Source organism: Rhipicephalus microplus, chromosome 6 (genome assembly GCF_043290135.1).
Source record: "Rhipicephalus microplus isolate Deutch F79 chromosome 6, USDA_Rmic, whole genome shotgun sequence".
NCBI classification, from domain to species: domain Eukaryota; kingdom Metazoa; phylum Arthropoda; class Arachnida; order Ixodida; family Ixodidae; genus Rhipicephalus; species Rhipicephalus microplus.
Genome location: NC_134705.1, coordinates 89954643 through 89973699, shown reverse-complemented (window position 1 = coordinate 89973699; position 19057 = coordinate 89954643). Strand labels below are relative to the sequence as shown.

The window sequence follows — 19057 nt, the reverse complement described above, 5'->3', positions numbered from 1 at the left end:
CAGTGTTGTTGCTGCTGTTTGATTTCTCCAGTAAACCAGTCAATATTGGTAAAATGTTTATAGATATAATAACACTCTTTATCAACTACACTAACTGTAACTAAATTTGAGACTGCACCAAGGGCCTATTGTCAGATTGCTTAGAAATGGAAAGCCAGTCATGTAGAGTCTCATATTCGAAACAAGAGCAGAAGCATTGCAGAGAGTTGGCAAATCTAGCTGTTTTTGATACCCAAACTGATGATAATTGAACACAAACACTACGGCTTACGAAAAGCGATGCATGGCAAGCATGTGACCAGAGTTGTTCAATACATTTTTGGCATGACATGAAATGCATGGGTCCTTGGTGTGACTTCTGGGAGAAGGTAGTGCTGAAAAATCTGAAATGAAACGCCTAGACATATGTTGTTGTGACAATCGCCAGGCGAATTCGTCATCTGCGACAGGTGTGGCATTGGGAGGGGCACATAGTGGTGACCCCCTCCCCCCTCTTCGAGATTTTTTTTCCTCCTCCCCTAAGCATGGAGTTTCCTAAAATAAACTAGAGGGGAATTTGGCGCTCGAGGGGAATGAAAGGTAGTACACGAATTTGTCTAGCCAATGGGCTTGCAGGTTTGAAATGAAATTTCGGCTTCGTTTATTGCTGTTTTTTTTTTTTCAAATGAAAGAACTCACTGTTTTGAACTTTGCAATCTGTTTTGAATCGGTGAGCCAGAAAGATTAAGGTGGTGAAGCATAACTGATAAACTATTGCTGATTGCCGTTTCGTGACAAAGCAACTTCAAGTCATGCAAAACTAACCAGAACCGAAAGTACGAAAATGAGACAAGTTCGTGTACTACCCGTCATTGCCATGCTCACTGAAGTGTCGTGTGTTGCAGTTCTCATAGACACTAGTGCCAGAGCTCCCTCTAGTGTACTAGGAATCTCTATGCCCCCAAGTGCAGGAAAAAGTTTCCCACCTCCATCTTCATATAAGAAACTCAATTTTTGTGGGCGCCCCCCTCCCTTTTTCTCACTGTTGAAGAACCTGGTTCCTGCATTAGTCTTGCAGAGGAGCACTTTTTGAAAGCTGCTAATGAGAATGCGGTCCTATTAATAGCCCTGTGGATTCGCCAATATTGGTGTGGTTGTGCTTTATACTACACTTAAACCTCGATATAACGAACACGGTTATAACCAAATATCAGTTATATAACAAAGTAAATGAAAGATAGTCTTGCGATAGCTATAGTGCTAAGAATTTAACCTCACAATGAATTGTGGATGTAATGAGCTTATTTTCGTGTGTTATACAACTTTGTTACAATGAGGTTTGAGTGTACGTGCAACCAAGTTAGCCATAGTGAAGATCTGCTGGTGCTCGCCTGAAAGATGTACTGCTATTTTGATCATGCTTGCCAAGTTCTAATTGATACAATGACCGGAATAGGTCTGACATGTGCCAACTGCTTTCCCATCGCATTGCTGTGATTTTTCACCCAGATTGGTGCGTACGACAAGGACATATGGGGCAGAAATTTAGAGCAGCGCATCCTAAGAGTAAGTGTACCTTGCCATTGCCTTGTCTTTGTTTGTACTGACAGCATTATATTTTTAGCGTGTCTCTCAGTTCACTCTATTATGCTCATGCTTATTGCTGTTATTTAAATTGCCTTTTCAGGGTGTCAATGCGATACCTAAAAAGACTGCCAGGATTAAGGCAGAGCTTATTGACATTGATTTAGTTCGAGGTAGGTAACCTTATATTTTCCTTTTTGCTTCCAGTTTTAAATGTGCACTTGGGAGTGGCCCCACCAAAAGCCACGAAAGTTGCTTGCCGCGACACTCGCCAGTTGAAGGTACGGGAGAAGGGGACTGTTGGGAATAGAGTGGAAATCGATTGAATTGCGCTCTGACCTTGATTGGTACTTCAGTGGATTATGGATCGTAGCAGCACATGTATAACGATGGGCTACCAACAATGAAGAAAGCTTACAGAACCATGGGGTACCATTTCTACGCCTCCAAAATATAGTGTGACCACATCATGCTCCTACTTGTCTTGGGTGCAGTGCGCAGGGCAGGAGAATGCCGTAGGGTAATAAGGCTTTGTTTGTATTGCCTTTCCTATCGCTAGCCTGAAATTCGCTTCTTGGTGGAAACCCAAGCCGCGCTGCAAAAAAAAATTCATAGTGCGGAAGCCCTTTGGCCTATATGTTCATTCTGTATGCCTCGAACTTTCGATCATGTACAATGCGCTGCTTTTCCGCTCACAACCAAAGACGCCACTGCTGCCACTTTAATTACTGTGGACCGGGCTCTGTAATGCTATCACGTTGAAATTCTATTTCTAAGAAACCAACCTTTTTTACGCAGGGTTCGTGAATCTCCTGCCGGTTGTAGTGGTTGTTGATTGACGAGCGCGTCACTTAACCATGGAATTTCTTTCGTTCTAGGTTCTACATTCAAGAAGTCGAAGCCGCAAAACAGTTGGCTCGCTTTAGCAACAAATGGAGTCGTCAGAGTTTTATTATTCCCTCTCTACTACAGCTGGTAAGTGTGTGCCACTGAAGATTCTAATGTACAGTGCAGTTCTTCGTGCTTGCAGATCTGTGTACACCATCCAGTCGAATTTATTATAATCATGGTTTTCAGGGGCGAAGCTTTTTAAAGCGGCACCTGTTCGTCCCTCGTTGTAGTGCGTAACATGTCTTGCGCTTTGACCAGCAAGGTGGTGCCAGTGGGAGATTTCTTCTGTGCGTTGCTGAACAATAAATAATTCGCAGCGTGCGTGTTACCTAAAAGCCGAATTCTCCTGTCTCTCATTCCCCATTAGCAGCCATGGGCATGTACATTGAGCACTGTGTGACAAGAAAGGGTTTCTACGTTATACTCGCTGGGTGTAACTTCCTTAGCTTTAGAAAGGTTTAGCGAGCGTTGCGCCGCAGTGCCATGAATACAATGAACTAGTATATACCATGAACTCGAGGTGATTAAAGGTGGGAAGTAGATACGAAGCGCAAGCCGTAAGAAAGTAAAAGCCGAATTCTCCTGTCTCTCATTCCCCATCAGCAGCCATTGGCATGTACATTGAGCACTATCTGGCAGGAAAAGGTTGCTACATCATACTCCCTGGGCGGAACCTCCTTAGTTTTAGAAAGGTTTAGCGAGCGTTGAGCCACAGTGCCATGATTACAGTGAACTAGTATATATCATGAACTCGAGGTGGTTAAAGGTGGGAAGTAGACACAAAGCGCAAGCCGTAAGAAAGTGTACATGTGCCACCTCTCGTTTAGTCCTTGGAATGTTTGCTGGATGGCGGTTGTTCTATATTCAAAATATGTGATGAAAAGTTGCGAGATGGTGGTACTTGGAGTGTTGAATAGATGGACGAACGGACACACAGACAGATGCATGGAAGAACACGTGGATGGCTGCATGGACGGATGGACGCATGGATGGATGCAGGGGCGGATGCATGGACAAACACAAGGATGGACGAGCGGATGCACGAACAGACGCACGTATAGACGGGTGGATGGGCGCACGGACAGTCACACAGACGGACGCATGAAGGGCAGATGCTTCGCCACACTCTCCATCATACACCCTGTGGATATGCTGTTATTTTTTTAAAGAACTCACCTCTTCTATTTGCTGAAATAAACTCATAAATATTTACTCCATCACCCTCTTGGATTTGTCACGGTACAGTAAAATGCTCATTAATTCGACACCAATTAATTTGAAAAAATTGGATAATTCGAACATGTTCTCTTGTCCCAGCAAACATATGTACTGTTTAATGCTGTCAAGTTCTCATTGGTCGCATTCGGTGGCCACCTGGCTCATTCAGACTGTTCTCACAGAGCGCGAAGCACTGCAAATATTTGACACAAAGAGCGAAAACGGCATTCACAGACAATCTAGTACGAGGTTGCACAGTCTGCAACAACACAAACCACACAGTAATAGTATTTCTGGTTAATTTTAGGCTAGCGTGCTCCATGTTAAGACAGGAAGGTCTTGAGCCACTGTCGCCATGGGAACGAAGTCACGTGTCGCGAAAATTGCATTTATTTACGTGCTCTTACACAAATAAGCACAAGTTTTACGTATTACTAAAAAAAAATAAGTGTATTGACTTAGTAGACATTTGTGTATTGTTTTATTGATATTTTCAATAATTCGGAATTCAGTTGATTCAGACATTTATTCTGGTCTCATTGAATTCAAATAAATGAGCTTGTACTGTATATATGTATGTATATATGGTAAAACCCGCACATTATTGAACCCACATATAATGAATTAGTATGCATATTCAACAGTCAAAACACCCATGAATATAGTTCCAATATGTAAAATATGTTATATATCAAATTTAATATCTACCGAACTCTTTTGCGATTACCTTCAGGTTTTATGTGTTCGTGTTTGAATCTATAAAAGCATATAGAAAGAAGCTACGTCCCTTGCTCATGTTTTTGTGTGTGGGTTGTACCTTCTAAAGAGAAGCAAAGTCCAGTGTCATGGCTGAAATGACAGCAAACTGTGATTTGGTTACGTTTCATTTAGAGCCCACCTAGTGTTGTTCTAAATCTAAGCACGCAGTTGTTTTTGCACTTTTTCATCAAAATCTCGCTACTATGGCTGAAAGTGGAACCCTAGTTCTTGAGCTTAATGAGGCAACGAGTTACCACACTGAGCATCTATGGAGTAATTTTTTATTAATTAAACAGGGTTGGGATTTTAATCTGGCTATTCACTCGCTGTCCACTTGCACCTATAAAAATTTGTGTATGACAGGATGTCAAATGTGACAACATGCTACCATCACCACGTGAAATTTGCCTGCCCAGCTCCTACATTGTCAAAGGTGTGCTCCTTCGCATAAAAAAAATACTTGCCAATACGCTGGTCAGGAAATTAGCTTTATATGGCACATCAGCACATTCCTGGTGGTACTGCAGTTTCGTGATATCTGCTGCCTTTTTTTTTAATGGATTGATCTCCAATGGGATTTCATCATTGTTCGCCTTAGAATGTGCCGTCTGGTACTAATATCTTGCACCAGCAGCGTGTCGGCCAAAGGTACAGCTGTGCCGCAGCAGACGAGGCACCTTCCATTGTGTGGCCTTGCGGTTATCTGTTATCAGATACTCGACAATGTGCAGGGGCAAGCAAGGGCGCAACTTACAGCCTTGTCATGCTGTGTCGACACCCGTAGCATATTCTCTCTAGGCAGATTAAATGCTTATCATGATGGAAGTGGGAAGTGGCATGTTAACTCTTCCTGACTACATTTTTTTGTGAAGTAGAGATTGTGCTATTACACCGTGGAGACTAATTGCTGTTATAAAAAAACTTGGGCGTATTGTTTTCTGTGAAGAAGTTTATTGCAGGAGTGTTGCCAGGATCTTTCCCTTGGCAGGGCAGATGCAGTGAAAAAAGTCTCTTTTTTTGGGAGGGGGGAGGGGAACATAAGGGGATTAAAAGGGCAAGAGTGTGCACAGAGGCATTCTGGAAAAATGTATCTGTAATTGTTGTGCTGAGGTTGTTAGGGATGGAGCTGTTGCTGTAATGCTAATTTAATATCTCTCTCACCAGGGGTTAACCTGTGGGGGAAAGGGGGCCAGCTGCCCCTCTTAGTGGGTGTCCCCTTGACCCATACCACTCCTGGTTGAGCGCGTCATGGGCTTCCATGTACCTTACTACACTGCAATCGATAATATATTTTGCTCAACATCCGTAGCACTGATTTCAATGTGCTTTGTCCCATTTAATTTAAAGGCTACTATAGAATCCACCGATATCAAAAAGCAGGGTTCTCTTATTTTGAACCGCCAGACTGTTCCTTGTGAGCTGAAATTGCTGCAAATCCTAAAATTAAAAAAAGCTTTTACGATCGTAAATTGGCTAGGAATGGGATCACATTTCTGCAAGCAGCTTATGTCAAAGCACCTAGAGGGGACAAAATTAATCTTTTTAAGATGCATATTACCAGATACCTGTAGCGTGGCAGCCATCGTTTCTCAATTTCCTGTACACATTCTGACCGGTAACCGAAACGTTACTGCAAGCCACCGAACAACACAGCCTCGTTGTGCACCAGTCATATAACTTCCGAGCTGAACTTCAAGCCTGGACTTCAACTCCGGACAATGCCAAATTAAAGGTAATACATAGATCCAGCACTTGTTCCGCATCAAGAAGGAACATGGACATGTTTCTACGTGTCTCACTTCACGAACTTGGTTCCCTTGTTATATAATACAATTTCAGGATGGTGCATTCAATTTCTTGGCTTCATTTGAGAATCGTATCAGAAAGATCTCTCTGTGGCACAGCGTTTCACCATGTGTCTGTTGTGTGTATGTTGGTGACGAGACTGAACCACTGAAGGATGTGTTGACAAAGTTATTTGGCCCTTGTCTACTTTCCAGGTGGAAACAGCAGACAAGCACCGGCATCTGCGTATTTCTTCTCGTCCTTTACTTTTTACAACTGGGCTCGCTCTGCCTGCACTCATCGCAAGATGATGCTCTCATCGCGGTAAGCGCTGCCTCCCTGTTTTTGTCGCGCTCTTCGCGATCATGGCGATATGAACACGTTGGCGCACCATTGGGAGTGAAGGCCTTCAACAGCACCAGTCAAAAGACAAGATCAGAGACACCGCATTTATGACCTCATGTTCCAAATGCTGCTGTGAACACTGAAATCGCTACTGTAAACACATCTGTTGTTTAAAAAGGGTTTGAACATTAGCCTATTGGCATGGCTTCATATCGAGAAACGGTGCTGGTAAATGGGACAAGACAGACAGAATTTGGGGCTGGCTGACAACATGAGTACATTCATGCACAGTCACAAATATAGACACTTCTTTGGATGGGGAAGTAACAAAGCGAGGGGGAATGGCAAAGCCTTATGCATACGTCCCGCCTAGTCCATAAATATGCAGTGTTCAAATCTAGAGATAATTAATCATTTTGTCTGATACAGTCGAATTGCTTTGTAAGAGACACCGATATAAAAGACAAATGGGTATAAGAGACATCAGTGTGCCTACAGTAAAATACGGGTTAATAAGAAAGGGCATATGTGGTACCCTGCTTATAAGACATCTCATATAAGAGACAAGAATCGCTGCCTGGATCATTGTTGTTATAAGGGGGTTCAACTGTAGTACATTTAAGCGTTAGAGTACTGCTGATTTGTTAGATAATCCTATGATGTGTAGAAATTTCAGCACTTTTTGCTGCCTTCTTTATTAGGTGTCAAGATGCACATGCTGTGGATTGACACTGTCAATCCATGGTGCAAGACAGATTATGTTTAGCACAGCCTGTACCATTGTCACGAAATGCTGCGGTCTGGCAGGCTATTGTAATGTTACATTGCTACGTGGGCGAATGGAATACTGATGGGGTGGAGGATGGGAAAGACAGAAGTTAACTTGTCAACGCAATCGATGGAAGTTGGGGTGGGGAGAGATAAGTGCAGCAGCTATCTGTGTTGGTTTATGAGCAGAGCATTACACTTGTGGCGCCGAGTGCATGGGATCAAGTCCTCCCAAGTCAGGTTTTCTTTTTACTTTCCTTTCTTTCAATGTGTATTTCTGTGCGTCAGGTAGAACAAACTTTTGACCTTCTTCCACGCTTCAGGTTCTAATAAATGGAACCTAAAGAGACCAGAGGAATGCGCTCCTCTGAACCTTGTACCCGTAATCTCCTCCCAGATAGATGCCGGCAGAACTTTTTTGTTGTTTGGTACAGGGTTTGCCTGTCCCTCACTCTGCGTCAACAACCAACGATCTCATGGTACATGTTGAGCGAGAATGTATGCTTTTTGGATTACCACAAATACTGACACACAAAAAGGATCAGAGGGATAAAGCGCAACTTTCAACTGATCTTATTTTCTATATGCTGTTCATATTATATGCTATGTGTGCATGCAGGAGAATACGCTGACGGAGGTGCTGACGCCCATAGCCATGATGCTGGTGCTGGGGATTATGCATGCTCAAGTTGTGGCCACATACACCACCAATGGGCAGCTGAAACCCATGCAGAGGACCAAAGCGTGCGTGTCTCTCATCTTAGATGCATCATCAAGTTCACAATTTGACCCTCGGGTTCGAGTGGTTTAAAAAGTCATCTTAACATGGTGATCAATGTCACATGACGTAGCATCACATAAAGACATCGTCACACGACATCGTAACTTTATGAAAGAGGGTACGATGACGGAGGCCATGCGAAAGCAGGTAAGGTGTCTCCGATCTGGAAGGCAATGGAAAGAATGCCATGGTAGGCACAAAAAGCTTTCGAAGGTTGGCGGAAGCAGTATGAATGCATCAACTGAAAAGAAAAAATAGGTGGCTTCCGCTTTCAAGTTTTCTAAAAGGCATAAAGAATGCTGTAAAATTTGGCATTGTTGTGAAGATTAACGCTAATCTTGAGCATCCTCTCCACTGTTATCTGCTGCGTTCCTCTCTATCATGATTTTCTCGTGTATGCCACTTGTGCTCGAAGCTTGCGAATGAAGCCGTTAATCGAGCTACCGATTGGCGCTTATGCCAGCATGCATTAATGGACTTTGCAGTTTACCCAACTCTAGCTACATGAATGATCATATGAACATGAACAAACGAAGGACTGTTACTTAATCATGGTTAGTAGCTTGGCCGTTGTCACCTTTTTCACTTTCATGCAGTGGCAAAAATGTTATTCCTCACCTTCATCTGCCTCCTTGTTAATCATATTGTTCTCAATTTCGCCTCCATCCTAGAATTCTCATACTGTGCAACAGATACCACTGCTAACGATCTAAAAAAATTAAGGTTGTGGCTGATGCACAGGTAGTCCTTAAATATGCATTTTTGGGGACTCTGTAACAGATTTCTCGGTGCGGCCAATGTTTGAATCTGTATGGCAATTGATGTATTACTCGTGCCGAAAGCAATTCCTTGCATGCTGGTTCTTCTGCATCTATTGAATGTTGTCTTTTCCTTCCCACCACTCCATATATGTTTTACAGTGCCTGCACGACATTGATTGAATGTTGCAGAAGGAAGAGGCCAAAGCGCAAGGTCCGCTCGCGGAGCAACTATGGAGGAAAGTCCTCTCCTGGGACGGCGTCAGAAGACAAACCCGACAGCTTGTGGTCGGAGTTCCAAGCCAACAGGGCGTCCTGTGGCTCCGCCACTGAAAACATGAAACGTCCAGTCAGAAACTCAAGTCGAATCTCCGTTGTCGGTGGATCCAACATCCAGAATAATCAGCCCGACAGAGACGGTAAGTGAGAGGCCTGGGCTGTCGGATACTCCTGAAGAATTCGGTTTAGAACATAAGATTTGTTTTAAACTAATTAAACATGGAACTGAATAAATTTTAATTGAACAATGTGGGCGTCATTGTACAGCCCCTTCTAGTGCATTTATTGTGCAATGTACCATGCATATGTAGTCAAAGATCTATAATTTGATCCTCATTAAAGGGACACTAAAGGCAAATATCAATTTACATCAGAGTAAAGGCAGGCAACATTGGGCATTGTAACAGTGACATCAAAAAGACGGCTTTCAGGTGGGTGATTTGAAGTGCACTAGCGCAGTGCCGACTACTAAAACATAATGTAATATAAAAATAAGCACTTCCTTGGCACAAAAGTAGCAGTATGATGTTTCCGGGCGGCTATTTAAACAATCAATGCCAACTTAAACATTTGCCACTAGTGTTCCTTTGAGTCTGATGATTACGACTCATTTCTTATCTTTGCAACCATGAGAATTATTTAGTGGCATCAAACAGATTCTGTTGCAGTCTGGTTGAAGAAGACAATTCTTGAAATGTGTTACAATATATGCTTTATATGGTGTAGCACACATGCTACAATAACACCGGCCACAGGGCGTGTTGGCACTGAGACTTTTTTGGGATGGCCAAACGAGCGTTTGTTTTGTCTTTTGAGTTGTTTTTGCTCCACTGTTTCGCCATTCATTGTGCAGAGCTAGTGGTTGTCGTTGTGATGATGTGCGGTGATGAATCCTCGTTCCCGTTTCTTAACACAAAAGCGTTTATGCTGGAGTTTACCAAGACTTCACTGTCGTGTTTGCCTCATGCAAATTGGTCAGTGGAGCATGAATGACAGAAAAACCAGAGAAAAAAGTTTGGTACATTTGTAGGACCTAGGAGATGAACTGACAACGATGGGTGCTGAGCGCTCTAAAAACTGTGCTACCGACGCTCGTGCATGCCGTGAGGGATCGGGCAAGTGAAGTACTGTATCACGACACCGCTGACAGCTGTCGCTTCGGTAGTTTCAGCTCTTAATGCAGCGAGAGATACTCCAGTGAAAAGCGGAACGCCTTCTCGTGTTCATGGCTTACAAGGTAGTGCACTGGGTTATGCATTACTGGAGGGTGCACACCCTGTCGTTTCTGTCCGCAAATGGCGACACTTTCCAGTCAGTGCATATCGAGTACTAGTGTTATGTGCTTGTTCATGTGATTCAGCATATGCTTTTTCCTGGTGTTTGTTAACAGCTCCATTAACCGCTGGAGTTGAATCATGGTCTTTGGCGTTAGTCGTCCAGACGGATATGGGTCACGAGGCGTCAACGCGGGTGCATTCATGACAAACGATGCTGTAGCTGCCTAACACCAACAGACTTTATGCAAGCCATTGTGCACCAATGTATAATGAACAATCAACTACTCCTGTGAAGACACGGTTCACTCTTTCGTGTCATACCACTATGACAGAGGGATCAACCGTGTTTTTTTCTGTTCGCAGTGTTTCATCACGTGGAAGACCGAAAGAACTCGGACGAGGAGAGCGGTCTCGAGAGTCTCTCCAACCACAATGGTCCCGAGGAACAATACGTGCCCCAGGAAGTCCAGGACAAGCTGTCCACCTTCGTCGAGCCGAGTGGCGGCTGCGCCCACTCCGCAGTTTTGGAAGCCAATGGCCAAGCTGTGTCCGCCAAGAGAGAGCCCAGCTCTGACGACGAAGAGTTCTTTGTTGCCAGAAAGCAGCGTTCCCGAAGCCACGACAGTAAGCGACACTCTCATTGTTTTTCAACTTGAAGGGAGGCTGAACGAAAAAGTGACATAAACTTCGATGGGTGTATTGATTTCTTTGTTGGGTAAAACTCAGCTCTTGCTAAGAGAAGAGGGTCAGTAAGACGGAAAATGCTGTAGTCCTTACTTGTGTAAACTTAAAGAGGCACCTCATATAAAAGACAAGAACTGCTGCCCAGAGCACATCTCTAATAAAGGGGTGTAACTGTAAAACATTAGGTGCTGTAGTTCCTAGATCTAGTGTAACTCACAGAAAACCTTTTTTTCCCCGTGGCAGGGAAAGAATTAAACTCATCGGTCCAACGTTTTATTTGCAGTTTGCCAGGAGGCCAGCGACGCACGCGGCTACCCCACTCAGTGGTGCTCGGCTACAGCACCGATCGACACCAGCCCTCTCCACGGCGGTGTCAGCAAGGAGGCGATGGGCCTCGGTCTGGTGAGCCGGATGTGCGTGGAAGACGACGAGGAAGACGAGGACAAGCTGGCACCGCAGCGGCGCCGCTCGTCTCCGCCCGACCTCCCTCCCAAGAAGACGTTAAAGCCAAGCCTCCGGAACCGTCGCATGTCGGCGAGCATCTTCCCCACGCTGCCGACCATCAGCCTGGCACAGTGCGACTACAACAGCTCCTGCGACTCCGACAAAGACACCACCGTCCCCAACACTCCCACCAAGGTACGTACTGAGGCAACATCATTGGAAGTTATTGGATGAGCTGCGTAGCTGAAGCCACTGTTTCGACGAAACCATTGTGACAACCAGCAGACGGTAAAGTCAAGGAAGGTGTAGAGGATGTGGTTTGTAGTAATTTGACTGTATTGTAGTATCTATGGTATAAATGTGAAGAAATTCAAGTGGAGAGACCACAACTGCAGTCTTCGGATGACGTGTCCAGAAGGTTGCATTTCCTGTTATGTGTGTGCACAGGTCAGCAAACGCACTCATGAGTTGGTTCACTGTCAGACTTGGATCAAGCTGCGAGTCTGAGTTAGCCCTAAGCGCAAAATATATTCCTTCACCGAGCCTGAGTGTGCTCTGTGTGCCTGTTTCAAATAAGTATGTGGCTGGCAGTGTAGTTAGGGTGTCTCTTATGCACTTAAATGCCATTTCCGACTAATTTACTTATGGCATTTGTGTGTGCTGTGCATCATCTATATGCTCCACACGAGAAAGCAGCAATGAACGGCTGCACTGTGCGTCCAGATTGTTGCCTATTCAATGCGGACATTATGCTTTATAACGGTGCTACTTCACAATGATGCTACAATACAGTCGAACCCCTTTATAAGAGACTCTGATATAAGATAAGAGACACTGTTGTCCCTACAGTATAATACGTATTGATGAGAAAATGCGTACCAGGTACCCTGCTTATAAGAGACGTCTCATATAAAAGACAAGAATGGCTGCCAGGAGCGTGCCTCACATAGTGAGATTCAACTGTGCATGCAAGAGGGCAATATTCGAGGTTTTTGAAGGAAAGCTTGTACAAAAACGAGTGAAATAAAAGTGCACCAAAAGACAACTTGTAACAGAGAACCAAAACCCATGATGTTTTGTATACCACGAATGCGATGCATAACCACATGTGCTATGACAGCAATCGCACCCACATTAACATTCTTGGGTATTCATACTATGTGAAACAATGGTAGTGTTAGACAGCATTACTCGTGGCCATGGCTGTGAAGTTGGAACGTTATCATTTTGCCAGGTGCTGCCAGATTGCATTGCCAACGTTTCAAATAACTATATATTATATAATTTTGGTTACAGAGTTAAACATTGTTTACATATACAGTCGAGCCCACATATAACGGCCCCGCTTAAAACGAACTTTCGCTTAAAACGAACAATATCCGCGTGACCGTGAAAATATACATTGGTTCAATGGCACAAAATCGCACTTACAATGAACGTCACCGAGCGCCGCTGATCGGTTACAGCGAATGAAGTCGGAGCTCTAATGACTTTCCGGGAAACCGATTTCGACCACGGATCAGGCAACCGCGAGGTGCCCATACATTCTTATTGTTAAACGCCAACCCTGTCTTTGTGACCCTCTAGTTGCCGCTCTCCTGGATCCATGGAGGAAGGAAAGTTGTTTCCTTCTTCCATGCCTTGACTGCTTTTTGTTACGCACCTCTCCATCCTTTGTCTCCCCGCTACTCTGAGCACCCCGCATCGCCAGACGAGGCTCGTGTTTTCACAGTGCCACCGATCTTTCAAAGACCGGTCGGCCATCTAGCTTGTTTTTGATCGCTGGTACTGTCGTTGGCGTTGCCGGCCTGGAGTGACCAGACCATTTGCCAACATCGTCGGCCACCGACTGTATCTGATAGTCTGCATATAGTGCACGCGCGTACGCTACCCCACCGACTCTGATAATTTGCGATTTGTTTCGTGTTGAGGACTTGTTCTCACTCACTTCGCACTCGGCTCAGCATGCCTTCCGTGTGCGTGCAGAAGCGCGAAAATAGCTGTTAATTTGTACAAAACGAATCGCAAAATATCAAAGTTCGTGAGGCCACGCAAACCCGCCGGCGCAACAAAACGATGTTTTTACCACGGCCGCCAATTCTTCGAACACCGCCGTGGGCACTAGTCTAGGCGACTATGCTTTGACTTCTGCACGCGCAGGCACTCTTTCCAAGTTTTTCTACGTGAGAGTTTCGTGGACCTTTCAAGCAAGCTACCCAACCTGCCTCATTCTCGTGTGTTTTGGTTTTCAAGGTCGCCCTCCTGCTGCATTCTCCCCTCTCTTTATCTCAACTCCTTGCCCTTCTCTCGCAAGTCTGCTCTCCTCTCTTGATCACAACCCCTTCCCCCTTCTTCACAGCTCTGCGGTGCCCGCCACGCTGGCTCGAATTAGTTTCGTTTTCTGACTGCAAACGGGCCCAGAGCTGTTCCATGCGTTCTGGGATGTGTGTCGCGTGTGCGCGTCTTGCTCGCTTTTGGTGTGCGTGTGTGGTCATGATGGCCGACGGGAAGACTAGCATGCTTTTTTCCTGCCGCTCAACAAAACGTCGAAAGTGTGACCGCTTGGCTTGAACGTAAACCGCGTGTTAGATGCCGCGTTGCAGAGTGCTCGCTCATAGCTGTTGACCACTTGGCAGCCTACTTGCCGCTTCGGGCGTCCCGGTATTCAGCTGTGGAGATGGTGAATATTTAGTGGGCGGCGGTGACGACTACATGCACGCGAAACTGCTTTCGCGAGGCTGACTTCGTCGGCGTTGGGCTCGATGCTGAGCCTGAAGCTTCCGAACTGTGGCGGCGATTTTTGGCAGCGTGTCGTTGACTCTGACCTGGGAGAGCGGGTGGGACATCTGTTGTGATGGTTTAATTACGGCCGATGATGATGCCGACACTGCGGAACCGTGCTCGGATTGGGGCATTGTGAATGAAGTACGTGATGATTGATTGATACATGGGGTTTAACGTCCAAAAACTACCATATGATTATGAGAGACGCCGTAGTGGAGGGCTCCGGAAATTTCGACCACCTGGGGTTCTTTAACGTGCACCCAAATCTAAGCACACGGGCCTACAACATTTCCCCCTCCATCGAAAGTGCAGCCGCCGCAGCCGGGATTCGAACCCGCGACCTGCGGGTCAGCAGCCGAAAACCTTAGCCATTAGACCACCACGGCGGGGCTGAATGAAGTACGTGGCAAGAGCGATATGGAGGAATTGGATTGCGAGAACGACGAAACTTTGGAGCCAGTGCCTTATGCAACTTATGCCACGGACCTCGGTGAACAAGCACTCTGCCGTTTTAAATGGACTCGAGACCGCCCTTATTGCTTTTGCTCTTCGAAACACGCGCATCACGGACTCTTTGGGGCAAAAAAAATTGGTGTTTTCACTCGGAACATTTTTTAAAAGCTGTGTTTCATTTACTACGAACTTCGGGATACAGCGAATGAATGCCGCCTCACGCTCAGGTGGGTTATAAGCGGGCTCGACTGTATATGTAGTGCCGTATAGAACTTTTTGCATAACTTTTCTATAAAGTTTTCTTTATACAATTTTATAATTAGGTAGGATTGAATCCTTGTTCTCTCACGTAATACAAATGTTTTGGGTTTGACTCCCACTGTTGGCTAGTCTTTTTTCCTTCACTGTCATTTCAATTTGCTTCAGAGTTATCGTATATTTCCGATTATAAGTCGACTTTTTTTTTTTATAAAATGGCCTTCTAAAGTTCAAGGGTCAACTTATAATTAGAGACAACCCATATGCAGAATGAAAGTGGACTTGGAATCACGAAGTTGACTTTTCTGAGGGGCCCGATGAACATTCATTGTCCTCAGATTTACTGCTATTTGACGTATCGATAGCATTAGCTGCAGAAGTAATGGAGTGGCGGGAACTGCTATCTCTCAATGCGTGTGCACGACTTTAGGAGCCGGACATTTTTACAATCTACTGCGACGATCACGAAACTACAGCATAGATGGCTTGCACTGATGTCACTGAAACCACCATGTTGTAGAAACAGCAAGTATGGGCGAGACATTTTTGATATCAAATTAATACCATTGAAACATCATATGCAGGTTCTTTGATTATTCATGCACAGAGACATTCCTTCCGAACCATTTTTTTTAAAGATGCAACATGTTTTTCATCAAAGCCGCCACCAGGGAGTCCCAGTTCCTTTCACAACCAGTGAGGTCATGTGCATGCCATGTATAGCTATGGTGGCTAGACGAGGAGGTGTCAGCATTGGCACGTTGGAGATACAGCATCTTTTCATGATGCATCGTCAAAGGCATCACGGTTTCAATGGTAGCGCCACGTCATCGGCATGTCTGTCGGGCGAGATCGGCAACAAGACCGGCACTCGCCTCATATGGGTATGACCGTGAATATTGCTTGCCAAGAAGGGCGAAGAAGGGCTAACAACCTGACATACGTTTAACTGTCATGAAAAACTCAACATGCATCTCTCACTCGCAAAAGGTGATGCTTATATTCTTACAAGAAAACGTATATTTACAGATATTTACAACGATTACACACGATGACAATGCCTGGCGCACTGGCGGGCTGGAACCAGTCTCTATCCACTTCGTAGTCTTTTCTTTCAGCCAGGAACCCTCTACCGCTTTATGCCCAAATCCCACTACTGTCTTGTGGCACTACCCCGCGGCGTTAAAGTGCCGACCCGGCGCTTGTCATGAAAGGGAAGTGTTGGGTGACACATAAGCCTTCATTCTTACGACATGCACAACAGTGGATGGTGGTGGCATTGAGTGCGCTTCATCGACGACTCGCTGTATCTCGTAGGTGAGGTTGGTGATCTTGCGAAGGAGTTTGTATGGTCCGTCATAGCGAAATAAAAGTTTTTCTGAGAGTCCGATGTGACGACATGGGGTCCACAAGAGTACGAGAGAACCTGGTGCATACGAAACTTCGCGGTGGTGACGATCGTATCGATATTTCTGAGAGACTTGAGAAAGCATGAGTCGTTCTCGGGCAATCTGTCGTGCTGCCTCGGCTCGCTCTATTGCATCGCGGACGTATGTGACAGGGGAGCTTGAACCAGCAGGAAGGAGTGTATCAAGAGGCAGAGAGGGTTCCCGTCCATAAAGAAGGTAGAACGGGGAATAGCCTGCGGTGTCATGTCTGGAGGAGTTGTAAACGAAGGTGACGTAGGGTAAAGTTGCGTCCCAGTCACGGTGGTCTGGAGAAACATACATTGACAACATGTCCGTGATAGTGCGATTCAGGCGCTCTGTAAGTCCATTAGTTTGTGGATGGTATGCCGTTGTGAACTTGTGGTTCGTGGAACAGGAACGTACGATATCCTGGACGACGCGAGATAAAAAGTATCGGCCTTGGTCAGTAACGAGCTGTCGAGGAGCGCCATGATGCAATATGATGTCATGTAGCATAAAGTCCGCGACATCGGTAGCGCAGCTGGTTGGAAGAGCGCGGGTGATCGCGTAACGTGTCGCGTAGTCGGTCGCCACGGCAACCCATTTGTTCCCGGATGCAGAAGTGGGAAATGGCCCGAAAAGGTCGAGCCCTACGCGGTAGAATGGTTCAGCAGGGATCTCAACAGGGTTAAGAAGGCCAGCTGGAAGCGATGTTGGTCGTTTTCGACGTTGACAAAGGTCGCAGCTGGCGACATACTTTTGCACAGAGCGATATAGGCGTGGCCAGAAAAAACGGCGCCGGACGCGATCATAAGTGCGGGTGACTCCCAGGTGACCAGCGGCAGGTTCATCGTGAAGCTGTCGGAGAACATCTACACGCAAATGGGAAGGCACGACGAGAAGACGGTCAGGACCATTAGGGCGCATGTTGTGGCGGTAGAGAACTTCTTCATGAAGGAAATACAAGTTCAGAGAAGTGGGTGGAGTAGCGGAACTCAGGCTTTCTATGATGGGAAGTAAATCCGGGTCGCGGCGTTGCTCAGAAGCGATATCAAGAAAGTCTGATATTGATAAGACGCAAGCCTCCGTAGCTCTCTCTGTGGCGTCTGGTGGATCCACTGGATACCGTGACAGGCAGTTGGCGTCTTGATGGAGGTGACCAGATTTATACACGACCGAGAAGGTGTATTCTTGGAGGCGGAGAGACCAACGACCGAGACGTCCCGTGAGATCCTTTAGCGAGGAAAGCCAGCAGAGTGCATGATGATCAGTTACAACAGTAAAACTGCAGCCGAAGAGGTACGGGCGAAATTTAGCGACAGCCCAAACAAGAGCAAGACACTCTCTTTCGGTGATGGAATAGTTCCTCTCGGCAGGGGATAAAAGGCGGCTGGCGTAGGCGATGACACAGTCACGTCCATGCTGACGCTAAGCTAAAACAGCACCAATTCCGTGGCCACTCGCGTCCGTACGAACTTCTGTCGGGGCAGTCTGATCGAAGTGGGCTAATATTGGCGTAGTCGTGAGGGCTGCAATGAGCGCCGAAAATGCAGCACTCTGAGGCGAATTCCAAGTAAATGGGACGTCTTTTTTAAGAAGCTCGGTGAGAGGCCGCGCAATATCGGCGAAATTTCGGATGAAGCGGCGAAAATAGGAGCACAAACCAAGGAAGCTCCGGACATCCTTATGAGAAGAGGGCACGGGAAATTGAGTCAATGCGCGAATTTTGTCCGGATCGGGCTGTACCCCAGATGCTTTAACGAGGTGACCAAGTACAGTTATTTCGCGACGGCCGAAACGGCATTTGGAGGAGTTCAGCTGGAGACCAGCATTGCGAAATACTTGGAGAATACTGGACAGTCGCTCTAGATGGCTTGCGAACGTCGGTGAAAAAACAATTATATCATCTAAGTAGCATAAGCAAGTCGACCATTTGAAGCCGCGCAGAAGGGAGTCCATCATGCGCTCAAAGGTGGCCGGCGCATTACAAAGCCCAAACGGCATTACTTTAAATTGGTATAACCCATCGGGGGTTACAAATGCTGTTTTTTTTCGGTCCCGTGGGTCAGCAGCGATCTGCCAATAACCAGATCGAAGGTCAATGGACGAGAAAAACTTTGCGCCATGAAGGCAGTCAAGGGCGTCATCTATTCTTGGTAAAGGGTAAACGTCCTTCTTAGTGACCTTGTTGAGATGTCTATAGTCGACGCGAAACCGCCATGTGTTGTCCTTCTTCTTGACAAGCACGACCGGGGATGCCCACGGACTAGATGAGTGTTCGACGACGCCTTTGGCGAGCATTTTCTCGACCTCTTTCTGGATGACAGAGATTTCGGTAGCGGAGACGCGGTAAGGGCGGCGATGAATTGGGTTGGCATCGCCGGTGTTGATGTGATGGGTCACAACTGATGTCTGGCCTAAAGGGCGGTTGTCAAGATCGAATATGTCCGCATAGGATGTCAACAGACGGTGGAGGTCTTGTGCTTCGGAGGGCGAAAGATCTGGCGCTATCATTTTGGCAATGTCAATGCTTGACAGGTTGGGCGCAGTGAGCAAGTTGACGTGCGGAGTAGGTTGCTGAGCCGACAGTTCAGAAATATC

General features: G+C 46.0%; 1 protein-coding gene across 4 annotated transcripts in view; it reads left to right on the top strand.

The window, feature by feature from the left end:
* Window positions 1-19057, top strand: part of phtf (putative homeodomain transcription factor) — a 59692-nt gene that overhangs the window by 7209 nt on the left and 33426 nt on the right. For all 4 annotated transcript variants that reach the window (XM_075866174.1, XM_075866173.1, XM_075866175.1 and 1 more), the window contains exons 3-10: window positions 1489-1545; window positions 1667-1736; window positions 2442-2538; window positions 6432-6540; window positions 7949-8073; window positions 9061-9287; window positions 10788-11048; window positions 11392-11747. In XM_075866174.1, coding sequence (XP_075722289.1) covers window positions 1489-1545; window positions 1667-1736; window positions 2442-2538; window positions 6432-6540; window positions 7949-8073; window positions 9061-9287; window positions 10788-11048; window positions 11392-11747 — 1302 coding nt within the window. The remainder of the gene's footprint in view (window positions 1-1488; window positions 1546-1666; window positions 1737-2441; window positions 2539-6431; window positions 6541-7948; window positions 8074-9060; window positions 9288-10787; window positions 11049-11391; window positions 11748-19057) is intronic.